We start from the raw sequence: 21951 nt of genomic DNA, 5'->3' as shown, positions 1-21951 counted from the left end.
AAGCCACAGCAGCTTGCCTTGGTTGTTTATTCCACTCCTATCTTGATCATAAAAAGCAGATTCTTAAATGAAATTTGTTTGGCTTCAGCATCAATAGCTTAAGCATTAAAAAAAATCTCAGCTCCTTTTTCAAGTATAAAAGGAACTATAACCAATGCTCTGTATTCTGCCCCAGAATGACAGCATTATTTCCAGAACCATGGCTGTGAATACGTCTATTATAAGATAAATATTGACCATACTCCATAACGTGATGGCAGAACATAGTACCTTGACAACACCGCATTGTCCAGGAACAGGTGAGAGCTGCTTACAGCCACTGTAAAAAGATCATGACAAGACTGACATACCATATGTATAAAAAGGAATTAAAAAACAAAAGCCAAGATTATAACCCCGCCACTTTGAGGTTTCTATTCATTTGCTGGATAATGTCATAATAACCTTCTACCAGCCTGAAACCAAGAAGAGACTTCTCTTAGCCAGCAAAAAAAAATGTACTTGCAGCCAACCATGGAAACAAACAAAAAGTATTCAAAATAAAGAAAAATTGTGTTCGGCCATGGAGAACAAGGGCAGCTGCAGTCCAGATGAGCAACCCAGCCAAGCCTTTCTACTCTGAACTCTCCAACTACAACAGTGGCCAAAATGCTTCAGGAAGAGCCAGAAAAACCCGCAGTAAGAACCGATACCTGCTATGGGGCCATTAGGCTGCGAGGGACGCCGGCCCAGGATTAAAGGCTGCTACAAAATCCGGTGGAGCGCCGCTTCGTGTGACCCAGAAGAGCACGGCGCCTGCGCAGAGCAGCAAAATGGTTTATGAACCAAACACTGGGAAATTGCTGCATCCTTCAGGAACAGCTGGCTCTGAAGAAGAGCACGTAAATCCAGCAAGAACCCCTCGCCCGGCGTGGCACCCGGAGCTCCCGCACGCGAGGCAGCTCTTCAGCAGTCTGCAGTCCAACGGCCATGCACCCTGGGACCGACTTTATGTCTAGGTCTATTAAGAAAACGTGCATGGGGTATCAGTCAAACCAAAATGTGGAGATAGCTAAAAACATCTTAATTCTGAAGCAGTAGTGATCAGGACGACTACAGAAAATACAGAAACGAGCCTCCTTCGCTGGGAAATGAAGGAAAAATCAATGTAGCAGCTGGTGAATTCAAAGGCATACCGAAGAGAATATAAAAATAAAGGAAAATATGCATTTCAAACATGCTTACCTTTATGATCCTTTTATAAAAAAAACAAAGATGTCATCTGTCTCCTGTTAAACATCTTTACATTTTTTAAATGTATATTCATGTAATTTTGGTAAAAAATGCCTGTAACGTGACAGAAGCAGACATCATTCCTCAGCAGTGACAGAATGAGCATGGAAGTTAAAAATAAGCCATCGTATTGCAGCAAAATAAATTAATACTGAATGCTTATGCAGATCTTAGGAAAATAGAGCAATTCTCAAAAAATGCAAACAGAAAAAACAACAGGATGCCGAGACCTCACAACTCTGTGCAAGCACCTAATCAGTGACGGTAATTACGATCTGCTTTTCAGTGCCTCGCATCACAGAATCATGGAATCATTTAGGTTGGAAAAGACCCTTAAGATCACAGAGTCCAACCATTAACCCAACACTGCCAAGTCCACAACTAAACCATGGCCCCAGGTGCCACGGCTGCACGGTGGTTGAACCCCCCCAGGGACGGTGACTCCCCCACCTCTCTGGGCAGCCTGTGCCAGGGCCTGACCCCTCTGGCAGGGAAGGCATTTTCCCTCACACCCAACCTAAACCTCCCCTGACGCAGCCTGGGGCCGGTTCCTCTCGTCCTGTCACTGGTGACTTGGGAGCAGAGACCAGCCCCCCCCTCACTCCAGCCCCTCTCAGGCAGCTGCAGAGAGCGAGAAGGGCTCCCCTCAGCCTCCTCTTCTCCAGGCTAAACCCCCCCCAGCTCCCCCAGCTGCCCCCCAGCACACTTGTGCTCCAGACCCTGCCCCAGCCCCGCTGCCCTTCTCTGGACACGCTCCAGCCCCTCCAGGCCCTTCTTGTCCCGAGGGGCCCAAACCTGAGCCCAGCACTCGAGGTGGGGCCTCCCCAGGGCCGAGCACAGGGGCCCCATCCCTGCCCGGCCCCTGCTGGCCACCCCAGTGCTGACACAAGCCCGGGGGCTGGTGGCCTCCTTGGCCACCCGGGCACTGCTGGCTCATGCCCAGCCGGCTGTCAGCCAGCACCCCCAGGGCCTTCTCCGCCGGGCACTTCCCAGCCCCTCTGCCCCAGGCCTGGGGCGCTGCCTGGGGCTGGGGTGACCCAAGGGCAGGACCCGGCACTGGGCCTTGTGAAACCCCACACAACTGGCCTCAGTTTATCGATCCAGCCTGCCCAGGTCCCTCTGCAGAGCCCTCGTACTCTCAAGCAGATCAACACTCACCCAACTTGGTGTCATCTGCACCTCACTGAGGGTGCCCTCGATCCCCTCGTCCAGATCACGGATAAAGACATTAAACAAGACCGGCCCCAACACTGAGCCCTGGGGAACCCCACTCGTGACCAGCCGCCAGCTGGGGTTAGCTCCATCACCACAACTCTCTGGGCTCGGCCATCCAGCCATTTTTTTACTCGGCGAAGGGTCCACCCGTCCGAGCCATGAGCCGCCAGCTTCTCCAGGAGGATGCTCTGGGAGGCAGCGCCACAGGCTTTGCTAAAGCCCGGGCAGACACACCCACAGCCTTTCCCTCCCCCACCAGGTGGGTCACCCTGTCATAGAAGATCAGGTTGGTCAGGCAGGACCTGCCTTCCACAAAGCCGTGCTGGCTGGGCCCGATCCCCTGGCTGTCCCGCACAGATCGTGGTGGCATCGGTGCAAGCGTGGAAGGGCACTTGCTGGGCGCACGCAGCAGGCGCAGGTGGGCTCCCCACGGCGGGGCTCTCTGACCTCTCCCTCAAGCGGGTAATGCCACGTGGGTGTTTGCACACCAGGCTGCTCGGCCACGGCAGGGGAACTTTGAGCTCCTCAACCTGCTGGGTGGAAACACGCAACTCCTTGCTCCGCGGGAGCCTGGCTGTTGCTATTAGTCACGTGTACCGCCAGAAACGGTGGCCGTGAAGGATGGGGATGGGAATCGCTCCCAGTATAAAGGTTCAGGGGACAAAAGAAAGCGGTGACACGGACTTGTGGGTTTGTGCACACACACCACGCGGCTTCACCTCCGTGTGTGCATGCACGCAGACACGCAGCAGTGCAACGATAAAGCCTCCGAGCTCCCAGTGCAGAAAGCCAAAGTTTCTCTTGGCTGTTCCCGATTACAACCTGTACCGACGGAGAAGGAAGGCCCTTGCACAGCTCCCAGTCTTAGTGCTCTCCCTTTTTCACATAACTCCCACTTCAGATGAGAGAGAAAATCCTCTCAGTTACCTGGTTTATCTTTTTCTCATCCGTTAAGCACAGAAGGGTAACTGGGTGCTCTCTCTCCTGTTCCTGGTAATCGAAGGGAACTGTCCGCCAATAATTTACATGCTGCCGGTTCAAAACTCTGAGCCCTGTACAAGAGGAATCTCCTCGCCCTTGCCTCCTTGGCCAAGGAGGAGCTTGTGTCTGTCCTTTGCTGCTGCTGCCAAGAGCCGCACCGAGGGATCATCGAATCACAGAAGGGTTTGGGTGGGAAGGGACCGCTAAAGGCCACCCAGCCCAACCCCCCTGCCGTGAGCAGGGACACCTTCAGCCAGAGCAGGTTGCTCAGAGCCCCGTCCAGCCTGGCCTTGGGTGTTCCCAGGGATGGGGCATCGACCGCCTCTCGGGGCAGCCTGGGCCAGGCTTTCACCACCCACAGCGCGAACAATTTCTTCCGTATATCTAGTCTGAATCTATCTGACGCAGGGTGCTGCTGCACCCCCGAACACACCGCCCCAACACCCCATGAGTGAGGGAATGAGAGACCGAGGAGCTCTGACGAGCGAGTGGCTGCTCCCTCGGCCCTGCCCTCGCCCTCCCTCCTCTCTTCCCATCCCCACAAGATGCCTGCAGGACTCTTCCCTGGCACACCATCCCAGCCACCGCCGCGCTGGAGCTGCTCCAGCCTCCTCCGGCTGGCGTGGCCGCAGCAGCATCATGGCTACACTCAGGGTGCTGAAGCATCACAGGGAGGGTGGGCAAGCTTTCACCTACCTTTTGTAAGGGAAAAATGCCTTAAGCCCAGAACCCTGTAGCGCTGCTAGCTCTTACCTCACAGCCACGGCAGTCTCCCGGCGCAGCCGTGCTCCCGCTGCGGCGAGGGCACCGCTTCCGACAGCCCAGCCGGCAAAGGCAGCGCTCGGGAGGCTGCTGTAGATCCGAGCAAGCTCCGGCTGCTTCACCTGACGCCGGAGGCTTCGACAGCTCCCTAGTGCAACTTCAGGGGTCGGATTCCACAACAACAGCTTCACCAATTCTGCTGCCCACCCTGAGCCTCCCGCTTTATGAACCACCTTTTACCCGGGCTCTGCTGCCCGTCCGAAGTACGACACACCACTGCTGCCGCACCCGCTGACCAAAGGTGCCGGAGTTTGCCATAAAGTTTGTGGCTTACTGCTACAAAACTGAAAATATGAACTACGTAATATCAACACAGGCTTTTAAAATGGATTCAGGACTGTTAGATCTCAAAAACATCTGTCAGTTTGTCATCCTTGAAATAAAATGATCTTAGTGGTTTTTCACAGCTGCTCTAGAAGATTTGAGACTTCAAATTATGGGTTCAAAGCACACAAAAAATGAGCCTTGATAAACTGTATGTCAATACTTTGTTTTAATGTTATACTGTACTTAAATAAGGCCAAATGTAAAATTATACATCTAGGACATAAAATGGCAGAGTAGGTTCAGAGAATAGCGCTCTATCTCCAAAAGCAGTGGCTACAAAAAAGGATTACAGACCACAGTGGACAGTGCAATTCACTGGAAGCCGGGCTCACCTGATCCTCCAACACATATACATGGAAATGTGCTAGTGTTTAAGTAGAGAAACAAAAACAGAACAAGGGCTGGAAACAGAACATCGTGTAAGAGGGAAAAAAATGGAAATAAACCACAAGTACGAAACAGGAAGGAAGACTGGCCTTTCAAACAAGCCACTATTTGAGAAACTGGGCATTTATAACCTCTAGAATTCAAGAGTGAGTGCCTTTATGGAGGGTAACCTTTCCCCAGTACAAATTACTGGGCTCAGGAGAGAAGGAAGGTGGTGACATTTAATGATCAGTATGATATGGGAGGTGAAACAGGCTGATTTAACGTTTTCTGACCTTGAGTTCCATAAAAAGTCACCTTTGATGTATGTTTGCAAAAAATACTGTCAACCTAAGCATATTTCTCCTTTTCCTTTGTGTTCATCTAGATTTTATTTAATACATCTAAGAAGCCGATCTAGATCAGCAACCCTTGATTCTAGGCGAAAGGATCTATATTTTCTTGGAGGTTCTGGAGACCACGAAGCTTTTACAGAAAACTTCCCCAGCTGGAAGAAGACCTGTGATTTGTTCGCAGTTATCACAGACATTCTGCAGCCGGACAGACAAGCCTCCTGGCAAGGATAGAGGAGTATAAAAACATTGCTGATCACATCAGCCTCTGCTCCGATCCAGGGCGAGGTGGTTTCCGCAGCGAAGTGGTCTGTAACGTTCCACAAACCTGCTCTCCAGAAGACACCAGCCCTGCTGCACCACCCACCTGAGGCAGCCACCCCCGCCTAGTCCCTCAGGGTCTGCTTAGGGACCCTCCTCCTCCTGGAAAATTGACCATTAACCTCCACTTTTTGCTTCCCTAACCTTTAGTGCTTCTCAGTACCTCCAAAGACCTTTTTTCCAATCCCACGGTACCTTCATATCTTTAATAGCCTTTGACAAATTATCCATTCGAAGGCTTTTTGAAAATCCAAATACATGAAATCCACTCAATTCCCTTTATCCGAGGTCCTCCGCAGAGGACTGCCACTGCCGAAGCAGCCCGGTCACCGAGCGAGGCAGATTTCATTGAGAGGGGCTGGAAACCCTAAGGAATCGTGACTGCCATTTACAAGAGTTGTTATAAAACAGGGCGGGGCTGGGCTCCTGAGGGTTTCCACGCAGGAAACAATAGCGAAGCATTTTGCTTTGCTCTATAACCTACTGCAATGGGCACGTCCGGCAGTTACGTGCAGCTAATCAAAACCCAGCACGTTATCCTCTTGCTGGGAGCATTGCTTTTTGAGACGTTTCAAACAGAGTGGTTTATAAGGACGACCAGACGTAGAGCAGCGCACAAGACATTAACCCGACAGCCAAAGAGCACGCGGTAGCTGACCGATGCCCAGGGACGGGGGGCCTCGAGCCCCAGCGGCCAGCGTCACCGGTGCACATCCCTCTCCCTTCTCCCCTGGGGAAAGAGCACGAGGGCAGCTCACAAGCGCGTCGCCTTTGAGCCACGTGAGCGTCTCCGATGTACCGCACCTCAGACACGAGGTGTCTCGGCACCTCTGAGCCCCAGAGCCTTTTGGCAGCTGCAAGAAGAAGAGACGATTTCCACCAGAAGCAGACCCACTAAATTAGCCAGCGGCGTTTAAGCCCCACTGTTAAACTCTGCAGAGGCAATAGGCAGCCTGGGCTAGGAAACAGGCAGTTTTGAAAGCTTATCGGTTTTTGGTTTCCACTGTAATTCACGTATTTTTCAAGCTTTTTCAGTAGAGCTGTCCATAGCAGCAGCAGCAGATAAAGGGATATGATTTTTGACAGGTCACTGCTCCCTCCAGGGTTTTGAGCTGCAGCAACAAAAGAGACCCAAAGCCCTTGCTGCCTGAGAAAGGGTTCGTGGGGAAAAGAAGGGAACAGTCAATAAATACTTCATTAATTGTCAAACAAGATAAAACTTCTGGCCACGTATACCTGATGCTCCAGAACCACCTTTGTGACCTGCACACCGCTGCTCTTAGCACGACTCTTCACAAAGATATGACAAAATTTATTTTCACGTGCAAATGCAAACCTTTTACGCATTATCATTGCAAAAATTTCTGGGAGGAAATATATTCAGTGCCAAACCCGAACCTCTTCCCAAGTCAGTCATACCACTGCTGGCAGGGAACAAAAAGGTCACCGTGATTTCTTACGGGAAGCAAGCGATGCAGAACCGTGCTCCATTTTAAATTCAGCAATTTCTGCCTTTCTCAGAGAGTGACGCCTATTGTCTCGGTCTTTTGAACTCAGGTAAATCTATGAAGTGTCACTTTGCTAGGAACAGGATCTAAGGCACATTCTAACTTAACGTGATGTGTAAATAAAATAACGTACCAGGGAAGAACAAGGAGGCAGTCCATCGGCAGTTTTCCCCGTTTAGACCCCACTGCTACACCACTCTTCCATAGTAACGAGAAATTGTACTTTCTTAACAGCCAGGGCACGGCTACATTGCACTGTATGCAATAGATACAATTGTATATATATTTATTTTTATATATATATAAAAATACAACATGTACGACAATGCTGGCTAGCATGTGTCAGCCACATCATCTTCTATGCAGACAGAGCAGAGTATTTCCCCCCTCTTCACTGTACTGAAGTAAATATCAGCTGTATTAGTAAATCCCACTGATGCCGTTACACATCCCCCGTGACCCGGCAGCTCTCCGAAGGGCTGAGCCCAGGCCTGACTGCAGCAGCCGTGTCCGGGAGGCGCCGGTGGCAACGCAGGGCCGGCCCCGCTGCCCTGACGGCTGCAAATCCCCGAGCTCCGGCGCGCATCGCCAGCTCGGCCGGGGGTGGCGAGGGCTCGCCCGAGGGAACCAGCTACGGCTCCGCAGCCCCAGCCGCCTGCTGCGCTCTGCAGCAGCTTGTAGCCGCAGGACTTGCCAGCTGAGCCGGGGCGATCGACAGAACTCACGTGCCCCCAGCTTCCCTTCCGGGGCGGCAACTTCCACACACCTGGGGTCACCTCTCCCCTGGGATGCTGGCCTTGGCCGACCACAAGGAAGGCACGCTAACGTAAGCACGATAAGGCCCCTGACTTATTTTTTTGTCAGCCCTGCCAGCAGGGGCATGAACACTCTGTGAATCCCTACAAATGCCTCCTTATCCCGTTTTTCCTGATCTGCTGAAGGGCTTAAAGAAGCCTCTCCAGTCCTCTAACACAAGAAAGTTGATCTGAAGTAATCCGCAGTCCTTCATCTCTCTGTGGCTTCACATATTTGTCGCCTGGAGAGACTCGCAGCGCAGAGAGCCCCTTTCTGTGAGCCACCGGAGTGGGACGCGCGTTTCCTCAGCTGCCAGCGGCCGCGGCACCGCTCGCTGGCACGAACCCACCCTCGCTGGTGTCACGCCGAACTCCCCCGAGCTGCGGGGAGGAGCGGCTGCGGAGGTGACACACGCCACGTCGTGCCGCCTCTCCCGCGAAGACAGCGATTTCTCGCCGCTCGGGGCGGCGGCTGCCGTGGCCGAGCGCGACGCAGCCCGTCCGTCACGGTGGCAGCAGCCGCGCCGCCGAGGACGCCTGAGCTCAGCAACGGCGCAAGGACACCCTAAGCGCTGCAGTGTTTGCTGGAGGACGGTACCGGCAGCGGGAGCTTTTGCTGGCACGCTTATTTCAGTTAAGAACGGCGATGTTTCGCGTCCTGTGCAACAGGGTTGTGTCACCGAAAGGATCTGTCTCAGATATTTTAAAATCAAGGCTTTAATGGGAAGGGTTTGCGTTTGATGGGTCCAGAGCCAGGGGAAAATGATCAAGTTCTACCCTGAAATAACACCGCAGCGAAGGAAAACTTGAAATGATTTCTCCCAGGAAAAATGATTCACATCAAATACACTCTCTCCTTTATCAAATATAAACTAAGAAGAGTTTTTTACTGCCTCTTCATTTTTTTTCCCCATCATACAGTTTGTAATTCCTTAGAAAAAGGGGGAGCCTCTGGAGCCTGTGGGTTCCCGCAATCATATCCAGAAAACCGACACCTAAAAAAGAGCATGACTCACACAGAATTACTCTACAGCAGCCAGGAAACTCCCACCTGGACACAGCTTACACCCTGGAGGAGGATGCAGGGAGAGAGGCACAGAATGCACAGAAATAGCAGGAAAGAGCATAATTTGCATTTTTTGTATTACTGACCCAGCACAGCTGCAGGGATGCAGGTGAAGAGAGGTAGAGGGCGTTTCAGAAACACGCACTGATTTTTTAAACGTAATTAAAGCAAATCACAATTGCCTTGTGGGGCACATGTAGGGAGCTCTAGCAGCGGGTTCTGTAGAATTCCCGACTCGGAGGCTGCACTACAAATTTTGTCTGCATTTTTCACATCTCACAAAGCTATAAGGAAACACTGCAATAATTGAGCTCCTGTCAAACACAGAACATAAGACTGACTGGAATTCTTATTTGATTTAAAAATGCTCTCCTCTTGGTTTTAAAGTTTCAGTGGTGGAAATTCCATCACCAGTTTTGATTTCGGTGATCTATTCTAACAATTATTTACTTACATTCACCTTTAGAACCATATTTCTTATTTTTATTCTGAATTTGCCTAGCTTCAACTTCTGGTCTGTGTCTTTTGTTAAGCCCATCTGCTAAGGCTCCCTGGGATTATATTTAATTTCTCTAGGATAGATATTTTTAGAAATATCAAATCATTCCTTCACCTCTGTGTGTTACACTTATATCACTTGAGCCTTTGGATGTAAAGCTATGCGTCTTCCCACATCTATTTGCAGCCCTTTAATCACTTTCATTGCCCTTCTCAAAGCCTCTGGTCTCTCACCATTCGCCTTGACTGCAGGTGCTGTAACTACAGAGTTTTCTGACATGGATCCTGCCGCCACCACGCACGAGGGCTAAACTCGCCTCTCGGCGCTCTCAGATCCCGCCAGCATCCTCGGTTACAAAATCACCCGTATTCAGCCAGCTGCATCCTCCAAAACTGCTCTGGAGTCATTCTGCCCTTCGGGTCTCCTTCGTTCTGCCAATGTTTTTCTCATTTGCCTACCTAGCCCGTCAGAGTGATTTTATATGTTCTCCTCCTGGCCATGACAACGAAGGCCAATGGCTCAGGAGCTTGGCTTGACCACTGCAGGACTCCGCTTGACAACCCGCCCTGTTCAGCAACCTTCTTCCTGCAGATATAGTGAGGACAAACAGCTAAACAATTTTTTTTCCAATCTGCTGTATATGTGCTGTATTAATTATTGTTTTCTAAATCATTCAATGCTCATAAATGCATTATGCCAACAATATCACTTTATTAATAAAAATTAATCTCACAATAAAGATACAAGCTGAGCCTGACTACACCAAATTGCCAAAAGCCTACGCTTGATTGGCACGAGTTACCTTTTTATTGACTGATCAACAAAACAGCTTATCTACTGCTCAATTATTTTATTCACCATCAAAGTCGTGTTGGTAAACAGGACGTGTCAGAGATTGCCCTGTCTGACTTCATCCCCCGCCGCCTTGGAAAAAAGAAGTGAGATCATCTGAATTTTCTTCCCGTGCCCTGGGAACTTTCCAGTGCTCCAAGAAATATCAACGATCCGCAGCCAGTATCCAAATTAAGAAATTCTTTCAAAATGTAGCTTGGACTGAAAACGTAGACGATGCAATTCGACATCCTTCCGGATTATCTCTGCAAGGTAAGTATGCATTACCTCTGGAAGGCAAGTGCCGTGCCATCAGCTCAGGGCACAGCTGCTGCCCCCCTGCCAAAGTGCAACCTGAAAACTATTCTCCAATAGCTTTTAAACCATTAGTTTACCTCCTTTGCCACCAATTTTTGCCTTTCCTCCTTCCCTTGACAAGTGTAGCTGGTTTTTGTTTCCCTTCCAAGCCTGGTTTTCCCTGGAACATTTGGCCAAATACTCTTAAGCTGTTCCTAGTTATTAATATTTTTACATTCACATTATTTACTCAGCTGAAGTTGATTTTAGCGTTGCGAGACAGTCTCCTCTAAAGCATTTGTTAGATGCTGATGTGCACCTCATTTACATGAAAAAAATGTAATCAGGTCACGATCACTGACACCTAAGTAACGACTCACTGTGGCCCTGAGCAATTCCTCTTTATAAGTTGAGTTTTATCAAAGAATCTCCGCTGGCTATGTCACTTTTCACACTTAAAAACTCGGGGGGGGGGGGGGGGGGAAGGGTTTGTATGCTCTTTTTTTTTGGTAATTTTTTTTTTATTTCAGTGGTATCACTAACACAGAAACCCCCAAAGGTCTTATATCGCTTACATAAAAAACCCAGGAGGTCTTTTTAGTCCTACGCTCGTATTATTCTCCTGTGATTTAGTGTTTGATATAGATCACCCACTGACATCACTCTTACACCAGGCCGTTACCTGTTGTTCTGCAGTCGCCCCTCTAGCACCAGGCACTATTTCCCAACACCTCGGCTTCTTGGGGCACACTTTCCTTTTAATGAAAGCGGCGGCACAGAGCAGATGTCTCCGAGCTGCCTTGCTGCTGCCAAGAGCGCCTGGGCAGCGGTCCCGGTGGCTGCAGAAGGTGCCGTGCCCCCACCCACGCGTCCCCAGGGCCGGGCGCTCCTGCCAGGCTGCCCCAGCACCCTCCTGCCCCCCTCCTCACAGCCAGCATCTCCCCCGCTGGCTGCTGCGGCAGGCAACGGCCTCAGGAAAAGGGCAATGCCGTGTTTGTAAGCTGACCTACGGCCTCTTCCTAACGGGAAGCAAAAAGCAAGCCTGGAGGAACTTCTCTACCAGCACCTTCCATGGGTCACGTATTACAAATACGAAACCCAAAAGCAAGCCACCCACTCCTGCCTTTACTGTTCTTCGTCGAGCTGAGGACCGAGACTTTTTCGATCCACTACCAAATCGGTGAGTCCTAGCAAAAGACAGAAGTCATTCATCAAACTCGGCAATCCCTGTCAGAAGTAAAACTTCGGCTTGTGATTTTGGGACCGGTTTCCACAGCCTTCCTTCACGCCGGCAGTCACACCACCACTGCTCCGATCATTTACATACACTGTACCTATGCAATTACATAGTCTTTTAGTTTTTATAGAAGCATTACATTGTAAGCTACTCATTTTCTCTTGTGCATGTTAGTGCACTTTAACACAGAAGCAGCACAGAGGAAAATCTAGAAAGAAAAATGTGAACGGATTCATGATCTGGTAAGGTTTTAAACAGGAAATTGTTTTCCATGAGGCTGAGCAGCACCCTTACTGCCGAAGTGACAGCTCCACGAAACATCCCTGCCAAGGCATGGAGGCAATTCCGTGGACAATGTACAACCTTGTCCTTGCGGGTCTGAGAAGCCGCTCACTGAGGAGAGCACAGACTTCACCTCCGAACTGAACAGCAGCATAACAGACTGGGTGTTTTATTTTGTTGTTTTGGGTTTTTTTTAATGTTGAGTGCAATTTCACAGAGAAAATCAGAACAATTATATTTCATTAAGTCAGATCAACTCCCCTCACCGCACAGGACTAAAGCAAGCATTGTAGAAGTCGGTAAATACTCAGTGATGCAAGGACCACAAAAGCCAGTCATGCAGCTAAGCCGAAATTGGTAAAGCTCAGAACCAGGCTGTTAAGGAGTCCTGCATCGCAACTACTCTTCCACGTCACGTTACGGATCTTCTGTGCTTTTCACAGAAGAAAGCCACAGGAGTGTTTTACCACACTACGAAAAGCTCCATGAGTCTCTCGTTTCCAACACTTTGACCAGCTTCTTCTTACCGGCTGCCACAGCTGTTAAAGGGAGCGCAGAGGAGAGCCAGGCCACCGACACCACGCGGCACCAGGAGGGGCCAAAGCAGCACATCCTAACAGTGAGCTGCCAGAGGCTTTAGCACATTCAGATTCGAATACCTTTGTTCTCCATTCAGGAATTGTGACAGAGAACACAGTTCACGAGGAATCTGGTATTTATGATGTCAAAAGATGACCAGGGGAGCATAGATTCCGCTTACTGCAAATTACTCAATACTCATGAAAATGGGAGTCCTCCACTTCACATGAAGTACATCCTTTTGCTTTGCTCCTCTCTTCTCGCTCTTCTCTATAGCACGTGCTTAAATTTAGACATAGGAGAAGGCTGAGACTTTTTCTCAGCTGTAGAACATTAAAACAGATCCATTTAGAAGCCTAGTTTATTATACATATTCTGTAACAGCATTTGTTTGGGTCTTTTTGGTCTCAGGTTTTACTGCTGACGTGAATACTGGCAAACTGGGGAAGCAGCCCGATCTCAAACCGGTTCAAACCAACACCGGTACAACAGTATTTCGTTACAATCATTCCATCGGTTCGACAACAAGGTCAGGATGAAAGGGTAACAACAACGCACTGAGCAGAGACGCGCAGCAAACCTCTCAGCGAGGCAGATGAGAACGTAAAGCCAACGCTGCCAGGCAGCAGCAACAAGCCAAACCCCGCTACTGCTAATATTGGGCAATGTTAACTTGCAAGTAAATACGTTTAACGTTGGTTTGTTTATATAATTTAAATCTACGATAAATATGAAAACAGAGTCTGATCCAATACGGAGACGTGCAAAAGACCGACGAGCGCTTCGACGTGCTGATAGGTGCAAGCAGAACACACAGTCAGGCCTTGGTCTAACTGCACGCAAACGCGCGCTCTCTCTCCTTCCTTGTTAACAAAGCAATACATTTCAAGCAGTTTTTCAGAGCAACACTTATAACAGTTACAGCACCGCAACTTCATAATTCGAACCTAAGGGCTCCGTTCCGCTAGCCCGTGCCAAAGTCAAACGCAGCCACAAACACCCTGCTCTGGATCTGCGATTAAGCGAAAAACAGACCGAAACAGATACTCACACTATATGTGCAAGATCAAGTGGCTTCTCTGGCTGCTCAGGGAATACGGGACGAGGCGGTTCTCTGCTTGGTACGCAGCCCAGCGATTTACTAATTGCATGGCTCAGCTTCTTCGCAGGCGATTTCTGTGTTTGAAAAGAATGACAAAAATGAGCTGACCGTTACGAAGAGCAGGGCAATACGTGCCATCAGATAAGGAGAAGTGTAAAAAAATGCACAGCGCTAGAATATTCAGAAACGTCCAGTTACATTATGCCATGCCTGAGAAATGAGCGCAGACACTACCTAGGTGAACAAGTTTTGGGGGTTTTTTTTGTACTCCAGACTGAAAAATGAAAGTCATTTAACACAAGTAAGATGAGGAATAAACCAATTATCTGGTGCTTCCACCAGGAATTAAATCAAGGGGTAATCATACCCAATTAAGGGATTTCTTATACTTACTCACGACGCCTCCTGGACACAGGCGTTGTGTTTCGGGGGGAGGGCAGGGGGAGAACGAAGGGCCTGGCGCATGAGCAGGTAAATAACCTGCACGCAGACTTTCCAACCGCCAGCACCCCCTTCATGTCCCATCTACGGAATCCATGCGGAGCTGGCGCCCTGCGCCCTCCCTCCGTCCTCAGCAACGACATTGCTTTTGAAAGACAAGTTTTGAATTTTTTGTTCATTATGGGCAAAGCCAAGGGGAAACACAGTGCTAAGACAGGTATAAACGACCGGTTTCTTTACTTCCTCTGACACATTCACTTGGTTGTGCTAACTGATCTCGCAGGAACAGCTATCCTGGGATCATCCAAGGAAGACCGAAGGGCTGGCGGCAAGCGTTGCCAAACACACAAGAATGGATAGCTGGCCTGAGTCATGCGCTTAAAATGCGTTCTAAGTCCAATGTTGACTTACAAAATGAAGCCTTAAAATGTAATTACACCCACCGAACTCACGCCAGTGATGTGGGAGGCCAGATAATGCTTTTATGAGAGCTCAGAAGGAACCCATCAGCTCTGTTTTTCTGATCTAACTCACTAACAGCCCATGTATGTGTAACCTAGTGGCTAATTACTCCGATGTAATTTTTTTACTACTCCTGTAAGACATCCCAAAGAGGAATTAGGACCAATTCTCAAGGCACATGCAATTAAAATTCAGATTAACAGATTTATATAGGAGACAAGGCTACTCAGGACAGGAGTTGCACATATAGTTGCAGCTAATATAAATTAGTAACTAGCAATTACTAACAATTACTAATATTTACTAACAATGAAATAAAAAATTAGAAATTAGTAAACCAGTGAGAATCTTCAACTCTGAGCCTCTTAGCTTTAGCAATATAAAACAGGCAATAAAGGCTTTTCTGAGTGAGGAACCTATGTGTGAGGAATTGCTCCCCCTCTGGATTGACATGGTTTGTAGTACGCTGGGACGTGTTTTCAGTATAAAGTAAAATACTAATATCACTGGAAAACAATGAAAAGAAAAATTCCATTCAAATTAGAGAAGGAGGATGAGCTGGATGCCTGTGAGAACATATTAGGATAGCTGGTTCTTAGCTGAAGATTTATTATCCTCCTTCAATTACCTTACAACTCAATTTCAATGTTAACCGAGAACTCTAAAAACCATGATGGAGGCTGCCTCTGAATTCGTGATGAATGTAGTCTTGAGGAACAGCAGAATTACTTGTGACCGCATTCTTCCCTGGAGCACACGTAGAGAAGATTCAAGTGGTGGCCTCAGTCAAATTCCATCGGCACCTAACACTGCTTCCCAATGCGTACTCTGGCCTGGTCGCCGTGTTAAGACTGTACTGCTTCACAATTTAATCTAATTATTCAATAGGTTTAAACCAATTATTCAATATGTTGTAGCCTAATTCCTTTCAGATTCTGGAATTTTTATTCATCAGCCCACAGATCCGACCTGTGAAGCAGCAGAATGCATGAAGGCCACGGAGAGCAAGTCATCTCACCACCCTCAATACCAGGTGACGTGGGCAATTGATCTTCCCAAGGTATTATCTTTGGCTCTTGCAGACAGAAAGTCTTGGCCCTACCAAAGCGCCCCTGCAACAATCTTGTGACGGGTATAAGATTCTTGTCTCCTCTCACCAAGAAAGGCTTCAGTAGGAAGGATGTCAAGATAATTAACTGCCTCGGGTGAGTCTCCTATAGGGTGCTCTGTAAAACAGCACGTTCAGAAGCACTTCAGCTTACTAATTCACTAAATAGTAAGTGCTAAAAAGACTTACTGATGGTAAGCTGATGGGCGCCTTTTTTCTTTTACTTTTTTTTTTTAATGTGTTGAGAAAACCTGGTAGATTGCAACAGTGGATGATCCTTGCAAACAGTGTTGAAGTGCTTGGCACTCTCGCTACGTCAGGTTCTACAGATGGTCATCAGCCTTTATTTATTTTGAAATCCTACGAAAAACACAATCCAATCTCTGTGTTACTTCTCACTAAGTCCACAGTAACATGTAAATTATGCACACAAACATGATGATACCCGAAGTAAAATTCTAGTTTTCCTAAATGAATTCTTCCACATGTTGAAAATTTCCACACCTCTTTGTCTCTCAGTTTGTTCCCCACTCCTCCTTTTAGAGTATTTCCTACTTTACTCTTTACCCTGTTCATCTCTTGTTTTCTGCAGAGACCATCCATTCTCAGCGTGCCTTTTCTGCGACCTTTTGCAGTATTTCTAGGCTATTTTAAAGGGTTTTTTTTCCATTGTGGTAACAAACACTACAGCCTATTGTGCTACCCCCCCATTTATTTTGTCAAACAAACGCAGTGCTGTCTAGAATGCTTTACAATCGAGCCACTACTGCAGCTTCACTTTCCAAAAATTATAGGGGAAAGATAATTTCCATTGATCCCAACTTGTTGATGATGCTTCTCAGTGCAGCTGACAGTGAAAAGAGCACAGCAGCCGGAACGGGCACGCTATTTCACAGGCAAGTATACCTCTTATGGGCATCCCGTTTCCCTGAGAAGTAGCTATTTATTTTTTTTTCTCAATTAGCTGAGTTCTACTTGAGAAATTTCTAATCAGAACCACCTCTCTCTCATCGAGTGTCGCTAATCTTGGCCTCCTGCCTGTTCGACGTCGCCCATGAGCACCTCTGCAGTCTGCAAACATGGAACACTCTCCCCTTCGAAAAAGCAGAAGGCACAAACAGAAAGCCCCGGAGAACATAACCCTCTCGCCCAGCACCACCACTGCAAACCCCCAGACAGCACAGTCCCTTCCCCATCACGGACACCGCCGCTGCAGACCTCCCCAGGTAACGCCCCTACGTGCCCATCACTGGTGCTACTGCATTTTTACGACCTTCTTCCTCCCCAGCTGTTCATCTTGGTTCTTCTCGACTTCAATCTATGTTTGTAAATAGCTGGGGGCAAACTACGTTTTAGGAAGTATCTGTAAGTTATGTTACAGCAGGACCTCGGCCGGCTCGGATCTCGGATGTACTGCTGCCAAATCCCCAGGATTAATAAATCTCAACTCCAAAGAAGCAGTTACAACTAATAAAGAATTTCAGACTTTGAAAAGTGTTTCACACTTCCTAGAGTCCAGTTTATGGTCTTATTTATCTTCAGGTTTAGATGGGAAAAGAGTCTGGTGTGCCTTTATTTTCAAAGGCTTTCAACCACTTAACATTCCCTTCTGCTACAGAAGCGTAACTGTAGAAACCAGACGACGACGTGCTGCTCTACCTCCGGCTTCATCCCCAGCTCCCCTGGGACAGGCTAGCAGGCAACCCATTTTGTTTTACTTCCGAAGCGGGCACGGTACGTGACTCGGCAGGACCTGCACTGCTGCGGCCATTGTACCAGTCTGATGGTAAGTGTGGTTGACGATCCAAAAACAGTCAGGCGTAAATGAAATACGTGCTCTTTATCTGGCCACGACGTTTCAGCGACCTTCCCGGACCCAGGCGTTCACGTTTTTGGTTTTCCTCCATACAGCAGTTTTTTCTTTCCCCTTTTACTGATCACCTTATCGCCAAGACATTCACGAGAGGTTTCTTCTCTGCATTACTCCAAAGGGTTCACGAGGCGCAGGTATCGGTTTTGCTCCAGCAACATGCCAGTAGAACTTTGCAGTTCTGAGGCTGTTACCAAGGAACAACTGCAGCGCTTCCTCTTGCAGAATTCCTGCTTTTCAGCACAACAAATCTTTTTAAGTTTTATAGCCTTTCTGAGACTCCATCTTCAACAAACTCAGCCTTTGACATATTTAGACATATCAGTGGAGGATACTTACCTTCTTCCCAAGTCTATCAATAAATATTCATAAGAAAGAGTTTCTGCTTCTTTCTCATCATGCACAGAATAATTAAACTACCTTGTGAGAAACAATTTCCACCAGTTACTGTTTGCGGAATCAACGGGGCTTCTACGTAGCCACAGCTCAGCAAGTGGTTACTAGACTTCCCAATGGATCCCCTTCTTTTTGAGCCGGTTATCCGAGATATGCACGTTCAGGTTTCCTGCCCTCTGAAACACCACCTAGTTCAGAGTCAGAGGCGACTACTGAATTACGTACGAATCCAGGTATTCCAGCACTGCTTCTGTAACACCACTCCCACCGCCACTTTCTAGATGATACCTTTTATTAGATTTTTCAACCGAACAAGCAGCTGAGGTCAGAACAGGTCGGACGACTGCTATAAAAGCCGCCTTCCTCCAGGCACGGCGCTGGCTGCCGCGCACGCTTTCTGCAGCTACTGCAGTGCTGAGCTGCAGAACTGCATTCCTCAGTGGTGCGAGTTCATAAGTAGCCGCAGTCAAACACAGTTTGCGTGATCCAAAACAGGGTCCACCTACCAGAAAGCACATCTGGCTTCTCCAGCTTCCAGAGAAAGCTCAAATAAAGTAAAATAAATACTTCTGAGAGGCTGGAATGTTTGTTCCCTTTGTAACATAGGAAGTTGAAGGAGACCCTGCTCTGTGCTGTACACTCTCCGGCGACCTGGCATTCCACTTGCACAGCCACAAGGTAAGGTTAAAACACCTTTCCTATTAAGCACTGAATCTCTCCCTCTGGCATTCATCCTCAGTTTTTATCAAACGCAAACCAAACACTCGGGGTTTGGTTACTTCAGTTAATGTATCATTGATACATCGGTCAAGGACTGGCCTGGATTCTACATTTTTATTTAATAAATGATCACAGAATCACAGAGTGCCCTGGGCTGGGAGGGACCCACAAGGACCATCGAGCCCAGCTCCTGTCCCTGCACAGGACACCCCAAATTCACACCGTGTCTCTGGGGGCCTTGGCCAAGTGCTGCTTGAATATCGCCAGGCTGGTGCCGTGATGCCTCCCTGGGGAGCCTGTGCCAGGGCTCCACCACCCTCTGGGGGAAGGACCTTCCCCTAATGCCCAGCCTCACCCTCCCCTGGCCCATCTCCCTGCCGTTCCCTCGGGGCCTGGCGTTGGTCACCAGAGAGCAGAGACCAGCCCTGCCCCTCCTCCTGCCCTCGGGAGGGAGCTGCAGAGCGCCATGAGGCTGCCCTCGGCCCCCTCTGCTCCAGCTGAACAACCCAAGGGACTCCAGCCGCTCCTCGTACGGTTTCCCCTCTAAACCCTTCCCCAGCTCCGTGGCCTCCTCTGGACACTCTCCAGTAGCTTTATATCCTTAATGTACTATCATGTTTTATCCAATTTAGTTATATATACAGCATGAAAAATATAACTTATGCAGCGATGCCTGTGTAAGTGTGCAACTCATCTGTAAATAAAAGTAATTTTAAGTACTAGGAACAACTATTCAACTAACTTTTCCCAGCGAGGCGGAGGCAGAGGTGTGAGCACGGAGCGGGCAGCCACGCACGCTGCTCGCAGCTGGAAGCGCTGCCCCGCGGCCGCGCGCGTATCGCCAGCGTTCGCTCGCCATCCCGGGAGGTTAGGAAATCGCTGCAAAGGGACCTCCCACAATAACGTGGCAAGTGCTGAGCGTGTGCGTCCTTAACCCCGTCTGGACAAAAGCGAGTTGCGCCTGTGTCCGGACAAGGGCTACCCTTGGAGCCGTCTGGATCTACACAATCAAACATGGCTGATGCGCATCGAACGCAAACGGACTGACCACCTTCTGCTGGGAAAACCAACGTGGTTTTGACAGTTATCACTGAAAAACTGCGCTATATGTGCAAAAGATGTGAGAAATCATCAGTTAAATGCAATTGTGATATTCCATGTGTTTGGAAACCCGTCGCATCTGTACTGTGTATCGCCAGATCCTTTTCATTTCAGAAAGGTTTCTAGATCCTGTCTCTGTTCCCCTGCCTTCCTGTCAAAGGCTACATCTGTTAAAAAATAATACTTCATTGTGAAATTAAAAAGCCAGAAACTACAAACTACGCTACCAAAAGTTATCTTTCCACCTTTTTCTAATTGTCTATTTATAAACCACATCCACCTCTACCAAAAGGGTCTGGCAAACACTCGTTACAGCGGGCTCAGAAATTCGTAGGCAATAAAAACTGAATTGAAACTTGGTTGGCAAGAACGCTTGTTTGAAAACTGAGGTTTTCAAGTTATCTGTTCTCTCCCTCTCTCCCCCCACCCCCCACGCCCTCCAGTATCTGCCTCCTTTTACTGGTATTACTTGTAATATCAGAACTGTAAACTACACGGGGTGTAAACACGAAGTAAGGCAGCGTATCCACCCTCCTCTACTGAACACGGGTAAGCGAGCAGAAAAACTTTCCGGGTCAGTGCACAGAGGACTTTCCCCCTTCTCCCAGGAGAGGAGCGGCGCTACGCAGCCAAGTGGACTGAGCAGAAAGAAGCCAACAGGGTAGGCGGATAAATTAATTTATTATTATTAATTAATTAATGAATCATTTATTAATACCTACACGGAAGCGGTTGGCAGAAGGAAGCTGAAGCACCCAGACCTGCCTCCAGCTCTCCGCAGGGAAGGTGCGGGGTCGCCCAGCGCCAGGGCCTGTCACCTGCCTGTGCGCGAGGGCGGCGTGCCCTCTGCTGGAAAACGCAGCATGAGGGAAGGAGGCTTTTCCACGTCATTTGAAAATAGGAGCCCATGTGATGGTGGAAGTCCACACACAGACAGCAACATGACAGGGATGCAGAGCACGTTATTTAATACCGTGTTCCTTTTCGGCTTGTTTCTGGGGGACCGAATAAAAACACATTCAAAAATTTGTAATAACTTTAAGGTAGTCTAAACGGGAAATTAAATGAACCAGAAATATGAGAGATGTCATTTTGAGAGGAAAATCTTATTAACGGCTACTTACAGTATTGTTAGACCATAACTCGGTAGATGAAAGGGTCTGGTTTAGATTCGATTAGTACCCACTGTAATGACTTCCCAACGGAAGCCATAGATATCATCACTATAGAAACAACTAAACATTTGTTCGGGTTGTGATACACACTCCAAAGCCACCACCTCAAGGGTGGTTATAAATAACAAACATTCCATTATTTATAGCAGGAAGGGCATTCTAACTCAGCTACAGTTGATAACAGGCCATCAAAACTTACAGCCCAGGGTATAAGCCTGCAGGGTAATTTGGCTATTTTAACATTTTACCTGAAATTTATAGCTGACAGAGACTGCTGAAGTTTAGCAGGCTACACAAAAACCAAACAAACAGCATGAACAATGACTAATCTACACACTTTCCAAATGAACAATTTGATTTGCAGTTCTGCTGCGCGTACGTAACTAAACGAATCAGTGTTTAAAGCCATTTAATAAAAACAAAATTGAAATAGGCCAGAAGGACAAATTTGGGAAGTGTTTGAAGCTTCCCCCCCCCACCCCAGAGAGGCCCCAACAAGCAGTGTCTTCATGCGGGAAGCTTCCTCTTTCAAAAAAGGCTCCTACCTGAACATACACATACATATAATCACTATAGCAATATATAGTAATATATATATATAATCACTTAATTACATGAGTTATAGTATCAAAAAATTATCAAAGGCACTTCAGAATTTCAGGAAAAAAAGAACCTTATGAAAATACTTATCATGAATTCTGGGTCTTAAGGCTCCAAGACTGAAACTACACCATACAAGACTAAACTAGATCTGGCTCGATTGAAAACCCAGGAAAAATAAACTTTTTTTATTGTATCAGAGTACCAGCTAATCTCTGCAGATCTG

General features: G+C 48.0%; 1 protein-coding gene across 9 annotated transcripts in view; it reads right to left on the bottom strand.

Annotated features, from left to right (window-relative positions):
• DTNB (dystrobrevin beta) overlaps positions 1-21951 on the bottom strand; it is a 217857-nt gene that overhangs the window by 131418 nt on the left and 64488 nt on the right. For all 9 annotated transcript variants that reach the window (XM_064448417.1, XM_064448409.1, XM_064448410.1 and 6 more), the window contains one exon: positions 13802-13926. In XM_064448417.1, the coding sequence (XP_064304487.1) occupies positions 13802-13926 (125 nt within the window). The remainder of the gene's footprint in view (positions 1-13801; positions 13927-21951) is intronic.

The sequence above is a fragment of the Phalacrocorax carbo genome, chromosome 3 (genome assembly GCF_963921805.1).
Source record: "Phalacrocorax carbo chromosome 3, bPhaCar2.1, whole genome shotgun sequence".
In the NCBI taxonomy this organism is placed as follows: Eukaryota; Metazoa; Chordata; class Aves; order Suliformes; family Phalacrocoracidae; genus Phalacrocorax; species Phalacrocorax carbo.
The sequence above is the reverse complement of the archived record's forward strand: the minus strand, read 5'-3'. Positions and strand labels throughout refer to the sequence as shown.